The 10,543-nt window shown below is 36.0% G+C and overlaps 1 protein-coding gene and 1 pseudogene across 1 annotated transcript; one reads left to right on the forward strand and one right to left on the reverse strand.

Annotated features, from left to right (window-relative positions):
- The first annotated feature begins 463 nt into the window (after positions 1-463).
- LOC145976373 (uncharacterized) lies at positions 464-1,205 on the forward strand. Its single transcript, XM_083107435.1, has 2 exons — positions 464-561; positions 644-1,205. The coding sequence occupies exons 1-2, from the start codon at positions 464-466 to the stop codon at positions 1,203-1,205; spliced, it is 660 nt and encodes a 219-aa protein (XP_082963561.1).
- Positions 1,206-1,971: 766 nt separating this feature from the next.
- LOC145976374 (uncharacterized) lies at positions 1,972-8,822 on the reverse strand (annotated as a pseudogene).
- Between the last annotated feature and the right edge of the window lie 1,721 nt (positions 8,823-10,543).

Below are 10,543 nucleotides of genomic sequence, written 5' to 3' on the forward strand. Positions count from 1 at the left end.
GCGTCCTCACACCGCTGCCGTAACCAAGAAGAAGATTCAAGATTTTCGTTGGGAACTTTTTGACCACCTTCCATATAGTCCCGACCTTGCACCTAGCGACTACTTCCTCTTCTTGCATTTGAAACGGTGGCTTGGTGGACAACGGTTTGAAAACGACGAGGAACTCAAGACTGCCGTTGTCTGGTTCAATTCCCAGGCGGCGAACTTCTATGCAGAGGGGTTAAAGAAACTGGTGCAGCGTTACGAAAAGTGCTTAGAACTGAATGGCGATTATGTGGTAAAGTGAAATAGATATGTAGTAAACTAAAACTATCAATAAAAACCTTTTCTCACGAGTTTATTCTTTTTAATGACCAAACGGCCCTTACTTTATGAATATGCCTCGTATATTCGGTTATTTCTTATACGATCAGTGTCGCGTTAACACCGCTCTCGTGGTTCACTTTTCATAACTCCCAGAGAAATGTACTACGTCGAAAGAAACAGCGGCATCGGAAGACGCGTGAATAATTACGTGCCGAGTCGTAATAAAACTTCATCGTTTGAGAACAAATGTGACGAGTAAGTTTCGTTTAACTTTTTTCTATTTTTCGATTTTTACAAAATGTATTATTACTATTACTTAATTTTAATTTTTCTGTAGCATTTCGTCGGAGCGTCGTGCGGTTCGTATACTAGATAGACGATACGCATTGACAGCTACGGAATTCAAATTCCTCGAAATTGGTATCAACGTGGGTCCACCGAGTTACGTGGAGATTGTCATAGGAGATCATCGAGAAAAGGAACTGATATTATCTCTCGAAACGTGGAAGGGACTCTACGAGCAACGTCGCAATATTCAAAATTTACTTCGGAACGACTCTAAAGATGACTACAATTTCATAAGCGTTGGACCGCTAACAGTGAGAGTTCGTACGATTAACGACGTCAAACTCATAAGTCTCGAATCTTCAAACGTATGCTTGATGATGGTCGAATTGACGTTACATCGTATGTTCGATCTCGATCAATGCATAGATGTAACTTTTGATCGATTGGATAAAATTATCCAAACAGTTGATGTCAAATTTACGCAATTCTCCAATATCGCGTCCACTGTAATAAATCCGAAAGAAATATCAAATGTAATACGCGCGAGTGATGCTTTCAACAAGCATCAACTCGTCGATTGCGAACTGGCAGCTTTAATTTTTAGTCCATAGTACGTAAGAAAAATATATATAAAACATAAATAAAGAGTTTTAAGTCTAAATCATGACGTAATTTCTTCGCACGCATTTCCATCCACCCAATCCTTCAAAGAATACTTCTATTTATATTGTTTATTAACTGGTAATATTGTATACTTGCGATAATACAGAGATGACAAAGAGAGAGAGAGATAAAAGGGATAAAGAGAGAAAGAGAGAGGGATATTCAGAGATTGTTGGGAGCACAAAAGAAAAAATTTTTTTGTAATTGAACCTAGGGTTGAAAATGTGTTGTTATCTCGCTATGATTCACAGATTGCTCGAAAACGTCGGACCCCGAAATATCTCAAAATATAAGTTTATGACTAATATTGTATACTTGCGATAATACAGAGATGACAGAGAGAAAGAGATAAAAGGGATAAAGAGATAGATAGAGGGATAGAGGGATAGAGAGGGGGAGAGAGAGGGATAGAAAGATAAAGGGATAAAGAGAGAAAGAGAGAGAGAGAGCGAGAGAGAGGGAGGGATAGAGAGAGACCCAAAATCTTCTTCAAAGGAATACCGCCATTTTTGTTCATACGTGCGTCCCCCGCCCCGCAGTCCCCGCGCCACGGAAATCCCCTCCGTCCCACGTGACGTCATCCCTGATAGGACCTGAGTTAGAACCCGCGTGACGTCATCCCCCTCCATCCTGCGTGACGTCATTCCCCCGCGCCGCTGAAATCCCCTCGCCCCTCACCCCCCCTGAGATCCCTGCGTTAGAACCGGTCTAGTACTAACTACTATTATTTCCATCAATTGTCAACATACGATTATCTAGCAAATCAATTTTTACCACTAATTGACTCAGTTTCTGAAGTATTTTCTGCATTAATCCTAGAACAGAAATAAATTAAATATTTTGTTATGTGTTTGCTAATATACAATATTTTATAATTAGTTAATATAAAAAAACATATTACCTATTAAGTAAATAATTTTTTCATCGGTTGATGAACTAAAGGAGGAAGTACTACTGTTTTCCTCACGATAAAAAGCCTTGTTCTGTTTTCTTATATTATGATTGACGCCATTAAAGGTTTGATTTGCATTCTCATCCATATTATTAACTTTAAACGATAATTTTTTATCATATTCTTGTGCATTATTTGCTCGTCTTAATAATAACTTATTTACACTTTTTCTTAACAATTGTTTCTTTAAAAGCGTTGAATCAGATTGCTTCATAATAGAAGGACACTCGTTTTTTTCTTCGCCATCACTATCTTTAGAAGAGTTTTCAGAGAGTAAAATCTTTTTCCTTTTCTCTGGTATTTCACAAACTTCATTGTCAGATAAATTAAAAGAATGTTTATTCCTCTCTTCTACATTCAAATTCAAATCTTCAAATAATGATGTACTAGCAATCGTAGATTTATTGTTTACTGGTGTTTTAACGTTCTTCATTTTTTGTTTTGTAGAAGTGTTACTAACTACAGGTAGGATATATTTCTCAGATAATGTTGACGGTACTTTTGGAAGTGATAGCATATTATATTTCTTCTTTTTATTATTCTTGATATTCGCATTGCCTGGAGTATTTAATATTTCATCTTCTGTAAATACAACTTTTGCACGAGAATGTCTACTTTTTAAGTTGGTGAAAACACCATCAATGTCAGAACAAGTTTCAGCAGATTTTAATTTTTTTACTGCGATTTCATAACAATCTGAAATAATTATTATTGAATAAATTACAACTTTTAATAAAAATAAACATCACATATAAATAAATATATTAACTTACCAGCTGTACTAATAATCCTCGATATGTCAAAGGAACCCCATTCCGATGTAGGAAGTTCCATTTTGTCAATAGCTAGCACTATTTTTTTATCATCCTTATAAGGAGGCCACTTTGTCATTGTTTTATCTTTATTTAACCAATTCTCTGGCACCATTGCTATTGTATTGTCTCCAAATTCAATAATAAAGTACATCATGACAAGGACCAAGACTTTTCTTGCACAAGTATAAAAACTGTATAAAAACAGAATCAGAAATAATTAATAGAATTTTATATAATCTATAATAGTTTTATATTTTCTTTCAAACAATATGCTGCACAATAATAACAGTGTTAAATATTATGATACTTGTGTTAAAATTATGATGATGAAAATAAATATAGTCATAAATCTTATCAGAGATAATACATTATGAATTTGCTAATACATACACGTATGTTATAACATATAGAATGTAAAATAAAAAATAACAAAAATAATTATAATGTGTTAATAAAGATTATAATAAAAATTAAGATTATAATTTAAAACAAAATCTATACTAAACTGTAATAAACTTTTCTTAATTTTTAGTATAATATATGTATTTACATCTAATATATAAGGAAATATAATAAATACAGTATAATAAACAGTATAATACAGTTAACATATTCCAATAAACATATGTATTTTGTTTCGTTTTACATCATTTTATGTATCACAATATACTATAATGAATCTATAATCAAATTTGTAAAACTATTGAAAAGTATGAATAATTGGTAAAAGAAAAAAATTATGCATATATGGCAGTCTGCATAACTTTGCCTTTATATGTCTACATGACCACATTTTTAAATTGGACATCTCTTCATTATTAGAAACAACATATATATTAAAGTTTTGTGAATGACAAGGTTCCGTATAAAGATTTGACGAATTACACATTATTTCTTTTCCTATTAACCAGCTTTTGTTTTTATATTGTATAAAATTATATATTTGTACACAGGTCCCATTATCTAGCAATACACAGTCATTATTTGTGTTATTAACATCTAAAGAATAGTGTTTTGTTTTCAAAATAGAAAATTGACGACAAGTCTTTTGACTAATTCCATTTAATAATGGTCCATTGCAATGATGTTTTTTTAGTTGAATGTTATTAGTACTTGTTAAAATTTCAATATCATTGCGACAATTTATATCAATTTCAGTTAGTCTTCTTGCAATTTGTTGCAAAGGCTTGTCACCTTTACGAATCAACTTTTTTATTTTAGATAGATAGTTTTCGAATCTAAATGCGCTGAATTCGTCTAATGGATCAAATGTTTCTACATACATCATCAGCTAGATGCAACAAGTTATGTACATTGTGCGAAACGTACTTCTTTCCATATATTATTTGAAAGCATTTAACAAAATGTCGTAATAATAAGTTCTTTTGCATACTGAATATTTTCTATCTTAGCAGATAAATTTGGACTAACTAAAATTGTTATGGCTGCATGTAATGTCAGAAAATGGGAATAAACATTCTCGTCTATAATACCTTTAAGTACTACAGGTCCTAAATATAATAAGAATTGCCTTAATTCCGTTGCTTTCCACAATTTAAGATAATTCAGACTTCGTGGTTTTCTAGAAAATTCAAATGGGACATGTTTTCTAAAATTAATTAACGCAGTTGAAATTTGTTTCTTTTGAATAATCGATAATTTAAAACGAAATGATTTCGTAGTCCACAATAGAAGTTTTCGAACTATACCCAGACAAACTAAATGCATATAGTCTAAAGGCACATTTTTTATTAAATCGAAGTTAGGAATATTACATAAAATAGTCTGCCCAATTTGATAATTATTATTATATGCCAAATTTCTGAAATTTTCGTCCGTTCTATGTTCTTCATTTCGATTATAGGGAAAACAATTTGTATCTATATATTCTCCTTTTATAACACATTTAGTATAACTATAATAACCATTGTGATATTTAACTTTTAAAATATAAGATTTCGCAGGTGCATCGCATATTATAGCTTTTACTCTAATATGGAGCAAAGTATTATTTAACATAATACCATTATTTATAAAATATGTTGCTTCATTCACAGTTTGTTAAAGCAAATCATTAGAATTCTTTGGTTTACCTTCACCACAGTAGATACCGATAAGAAAAACTTGTTTTGTAAGAAAATCGGAACATAAGATAGGCCACAAACTTTTTTCAGAGAATGTCCTAAAGGAACACCATCTATGTTAAACATCAGATTTACAGTGCGTGTTTCAAATCCTAGTTGTAAATATTTTTCAATTATCTTAATAATTGCTTCTTTTAATCCTAAGTAACAATATTGCCCGTTATCCATTGTAGAAATAATAGTCATACGAGGTGTTTGTAGTAATGTTCGAGCATCTTTTGGAAAAGGAGCTTCTGTATATTTGCACAAAATTTTAAGCAAAGCAGTAACTGCTGCAAGCGGAATTGTAGAAACAAACTCAACTGCCCACATTGAAATTTCGCTAACAAATTCTTGTCGATACTGATCTTCGGAAAAATTACTCAAATCATCGTTCTCTAAACCTCCACAGTCCAATGTTATATTTTCATTTTCATCGAAAGATACGTCATCATTTATTTCTTCTGCATAATTGAATGATTGTGGTAATGACGCTCTTTCGTTTGCTGGAATATTATTACTGTCAGCGTCGTATTTTTTAAAAATATATAAATATATACGCATATATAAATATACAATATATAGTATACAGTATAATACATGTGTGTGTGTGTGTGTGTGTTTATATTTATGTTTTTATATTCATAATGTGCTGAGTTTTAAAAATTATACTCTAGATACTATATAAAAAAATACTCTAGTCACATTTTATATTCCAAAATTTCAAATAGTTCAATAATTATTAACATCATATATTTTATTTAAAAATAAGAGATAAAATTATTATGTGTATAAGTGTAATATAAAACCTATATTTTCACAGCAAAATTATATTAACTATAAATAACATTAAATAAAAGTTGTATATTTAAAATTATTTATAGTTAATATAATTTTACTATGAAAAATAGGTTTTAAAAATAAACTTAACCAATTTTACATTCACCTGTATATTGAATTGATTCAGTTTCATTACTGGATTGTGAATTGCATAATTCATTATCATATGTTTCATCAATATTACATTGATCATAATTAGTAGAATTATTATTAGGATTATTTAGCTGATGTGGCAATTTTGTATGTACTCCTCTTTTCAAAGATAAGCATTCATTGTGAATCAAACGACGAATATGTCTTTTAGAATACGAACATTTACGTTTCATATTTGTGTAGAAATACACGGAAATATTTGAATTGAATGAGAACACAATACAATAATAGAATTATGTATAATAAAGATATAAAACAGCTTGAGAACAATAACAATCTGAAAACACTAAATAATATATAACAATTGTGTAATTGTGTGTCATAAAAACAATAATTATTTTATAAAATAAGATTTATCTGATTTCATCGCAAATGATTAACTCTAATGGACATATTATTGTAATATAGAATATATACGAGTATATATAACGTAATAAATAATTAATATAAATAATATATATAGATAGTTTATTGCTGCCCCTCAGGGATTACAAGGCGCTTTTACAAGGAGCGTTCCCGAACCTTTCACAATCCAAAAAATTTAAATCCCCCCGACCTGGCCCTTGTGCGACCACTACATTCTAATTTCCCACACCCTCCCTGCGTACCCTCCCCTTCCTTTCTCTCCATTCCTCATCCCCCTTTCCACTCTTCTGACCCTTCTCCTCCCAATCTATGCTTCCTCTCATGCCAGCACCGCTTTCCATCTTCCTCTTCCTCCTCTCCTTTTCTCCTGCGTTTTGCTTTCCCTATCCTGTCTTTCTTCCTTTCCTGTCTCCGTTTCCTTCTGCTCTAATCCTTCCTTTCCATTCTCCTCTCCTTTCCTTTTCCTTTCTGCACCGGACATGCCTGTACAAACTAGACAGAACAAAATTAGTCCGAAAAACAACGGTTATCGACTCCTCCTCTCTACACCCTCCCCTTCCACCCTTTCCCTTCAGCCTTCTCTCCTATCCCTCCCTACCCTTCTTCTTCTACCCCTGATCTCTTCCCCTTATCCCTACTCATCCCCCCTTCCTCCTCCTACCCTTCCCTTTCTCCACTTCCTACCTTCCTCACATTCTTTCCCCTCTCACCCCTTCCTTCTATTCATCACTTTCCTCCTCTGTTTCCTCTATCTCCTCATGCCACCTATCTTTCTCCAAATCCCATCCCCAAGCCTTCCCATCTATCCAGATCCTTCTATTTGTAACCACCACAACCCTCCCCCTCGCCCTCTCTGTCCTTGCCCTCTCCACTAGCTTCCACCTTACCCTCCTCTCCTCCAATGTCAAGTCCTCGTCTACCCCCACCCCCCAATTCCTCCTTATCTCCCATCCTCTCTCCAGCAATTCCTTCTTCTCTTCCATCTTTCTCATCCTCACAATTAATACCATTCCTACGCTCCCCCTCCTCTCACTAACCTCCCCAATTTCCACCCTTCTCCCCAATTCCTCCTTCATGATCCCCTCTATCACCCTCTTCCTTTCCTCCGCGCTGCCCCCCTCTACACCTCTCCACACCACATTCCTCTTTCTTTCTCTCCTCTTCTCCTCCTCCCCTTCTCTCATTCTTTCCCTCTTCTCCAACTCCCTTCTCTCTCTCTCCTTTCTCACTCTCTCCCTCCTCTCCTCAAACTTTCTCCACACTTCCCCTCCTGTTGTCCCCCTGCCCTCCTCTCCTAAATCGTCTCCTTTCCTCTCTCCTTCACCCCCCCATCCTTCTTCTTCTTTCTTTTTTCCTCCTGTTCCTCTTCCACCATCCTCCATCACTCTTCTTCCCTTTCCTCATCTTCTATACTTTCTTCTCCTCCACTCTCCCTTTCCCTCTCTACCCCCCGTCCCTCCTTTTCCCTACCTACCTCTTCCCCCCGCTTTCCCTCCCCCCGCTTCCTTTCTTTCCCCTCTTCCTCCTTCACCTTCTTCTTTTCCTCCACCACCTCTACTCCTCTGTCGTCCTCTCTCCCACTCCACCTGCCCCTCCTCTCCCCATCTACCTCCCCCCTTCCTTCCTCCTTCTCTCTTGTCCCCTTCCTCCCTTCTGTTGTATTTCCCTTTCCTACCCTTAACTCCTCCGTCTTCCTATCCTCCCCCCGTCCCTTCATTTTTCCGTCTATCTCCTTCATCCACTTCTTCTCCCCCCGCTTCCTTTCTTTCCCTTCTCCATCCCCTGCCTTCTCCTTTTCTTCCTCCTCATCTACTCCTCTTCTGCCTTCCTCCCCCTTACTCCACTTGCTCTTCCTCTCTCCGCCCTCCGCCCTTTCTCCTTCCGCCTTCCTCTCTCTCGTCTCCTTCCTCCCCACTATTGCATTCCCCTTCCTTGACTTTAACTCCTCCACCTTCCAACCTTCTTCTCTTCCACCCCCATCCTCCTTTTCTCTCCTTTCATCCTCTTCTTTGCCCTCCTCTCCTGCGCCTTCCCTCTCCGTCCTAACCTCGGCTCCTTCACTTTCCCTATCAACCTCCCCTCTCTTCTCTATCCCCTCTCTCCCCTTACCAATCTCTTCAGAACCAACTCCACCATCACCTTCTTCAGTTCCCTGACCTCTTCCACCAGCTCTCCGCCCTCCATCCTGCTGTCCGTCTTTTGCTTTTCCTTTTCCGCCGACACTCCCGAGCTCTTCGTCACCACCATCGATCTACGCATCGATCTCCCCGTCTCTCTATCCCTCGCTTCCTTTTTCGCATCCCTGGCGCCATCCATCTGTCACTCGCCTCCTCACTCCAGCCTTTGGCGCCATCTCCTATAAATAATATATATAAAAAATAATATATATATTAATATATATACAGGGTGACCCATTTTAACTTAGGCAGCCAAATAACTCGAAAAATAAGCAAGATAGAGAAAAATGTTTTAGACAAAAGTTGTATGGTTTCGAGGAGGCCATAAGATGGTATCATTGGTTTGACCTTGAAGAGTCATTTGAAGGTCACGTGAAGGTCACTTCAATTTTTTTAAATGGAATACCCTATATATTTTTGTACATTCTTGTAGCTTATTTCGAGAGCTTTCCAAAACACTATAATTAAGTACCTTTCCGTTAAGTACTTTTTGAGTTATGATGCTTGAAATAATTTCTTAATTTTACATAAACCGTAAAATATCTTGTAAAATATTCATTTTTCGATTATCTTACCTTAATACTTTTACGTACAAAATAATGAGAGGAATCAATTGGTGTAAAGAAAACACATAGTTGTTTTGAAGAAGAAATATGTAATTTGCAATTAACAATTCCATATTTTTTCTTAAAAACAACTATGTGTTTTCTTTACACCAATTGATTCCTCTCATTATTTTGTACATAAAAGTATTAAGGTAAGATAATGGAAAAATGAATATTTTACAAGATATTTTACGGTTTATGTAAAATTAAGAAATTATTTCAAGCCTCATAACTCAAAAAGTACTTAACGAAAATGTACTTAATTATAGTGTTTTGGAAAGCTCTCGAGATGAGCTACAAGAATGTACAAAAATATATAGGATGTTCCATTTAAAAAAATTGAAGTGACCTTCACGTGACCTTCAAATGACTCTTCAAGGTCAAACCAATGATACCATCTTATGGCCCCCTCGAAACCATACAACTTTTGTCTAAAACATTTTTCTCTATCTTGCTTTTTTTCGTTATTTGGCTGTCTAAGTTAAAATGGGTCACCCTGTATATACAGGGTGACCCATTTTAACTTAGGCAGCCAAATAACTCGAAAAATAAGCACACTACGAAAAAATGTTTAGAATCAAAATTTTGTCATTTCGAGGGGGACGTACAATGACGTTAAAATGAGCCCCCCCACCCCTCCCCCTGGGCGGTGAGGGGGGGCAAGTTTGAAATCTTAAATGGGAACCCCTATTTTTTATTGCATATTCGGAATCTTTGGCTAAAAACACATACAATTTGTCTGAAACATTTTTCTCGATTCATGATAGATGGCGCTGTAATCGACGAAATTCAATTTCTTCGATTTCTCTTACTGAGAACCCATGCTTACGATTCTGCAATAAATTAACAATAAAAATACCACGTTTTCATTGTTAATACTCGAAATTAGTCTTAAAACAAACTTCTCATTATTTTTTATTACTCATTAATTACTTCTCAAGAAACTGCTTTTAGCGTAACCCAGGAACAACGTCGTGGACGTAGCAGTTTTCTGTTCCCTTCGGGGTGCTTGATTAACGTGAGTCCCCTCGCCTCTCACAATTCGGGGTGCTTGAACGTGTGGTAACCCAGCCAGTGAAGGCAAGGTCGTGTGGTGACCCAGCCAGTGAAGGCAAGGTCGTGTGGTGACCCAACCAGTTAAGGCAAGGTCAAGTAGTGACCCAGCCAGTGAAGGCAAGGTCGTGTGGTGACCCAACCAGTTAAGGCAAGGTCAAGTAGTGACCCAGCCAGTGAAGGCAAGGTCGTGTGGTGACCC

The sequence above is a fragment of the Camponotus vicinus genome, unplaced genomic scaffold (assembly GCF_025532165.1).
Source record: "Camponotus vicinus isolate PSW18456_S1 unplaced genomic scaffold, iyCamVici1.0 SCAF_8, whole genome shotgun sequence".
NCBI classification, from domain to species: Eukaryota; Metazoa; Arthropoda; class Insecta; order Hymenoptera; family Formicidae; genus Camponotus; species Camponotus vicinus.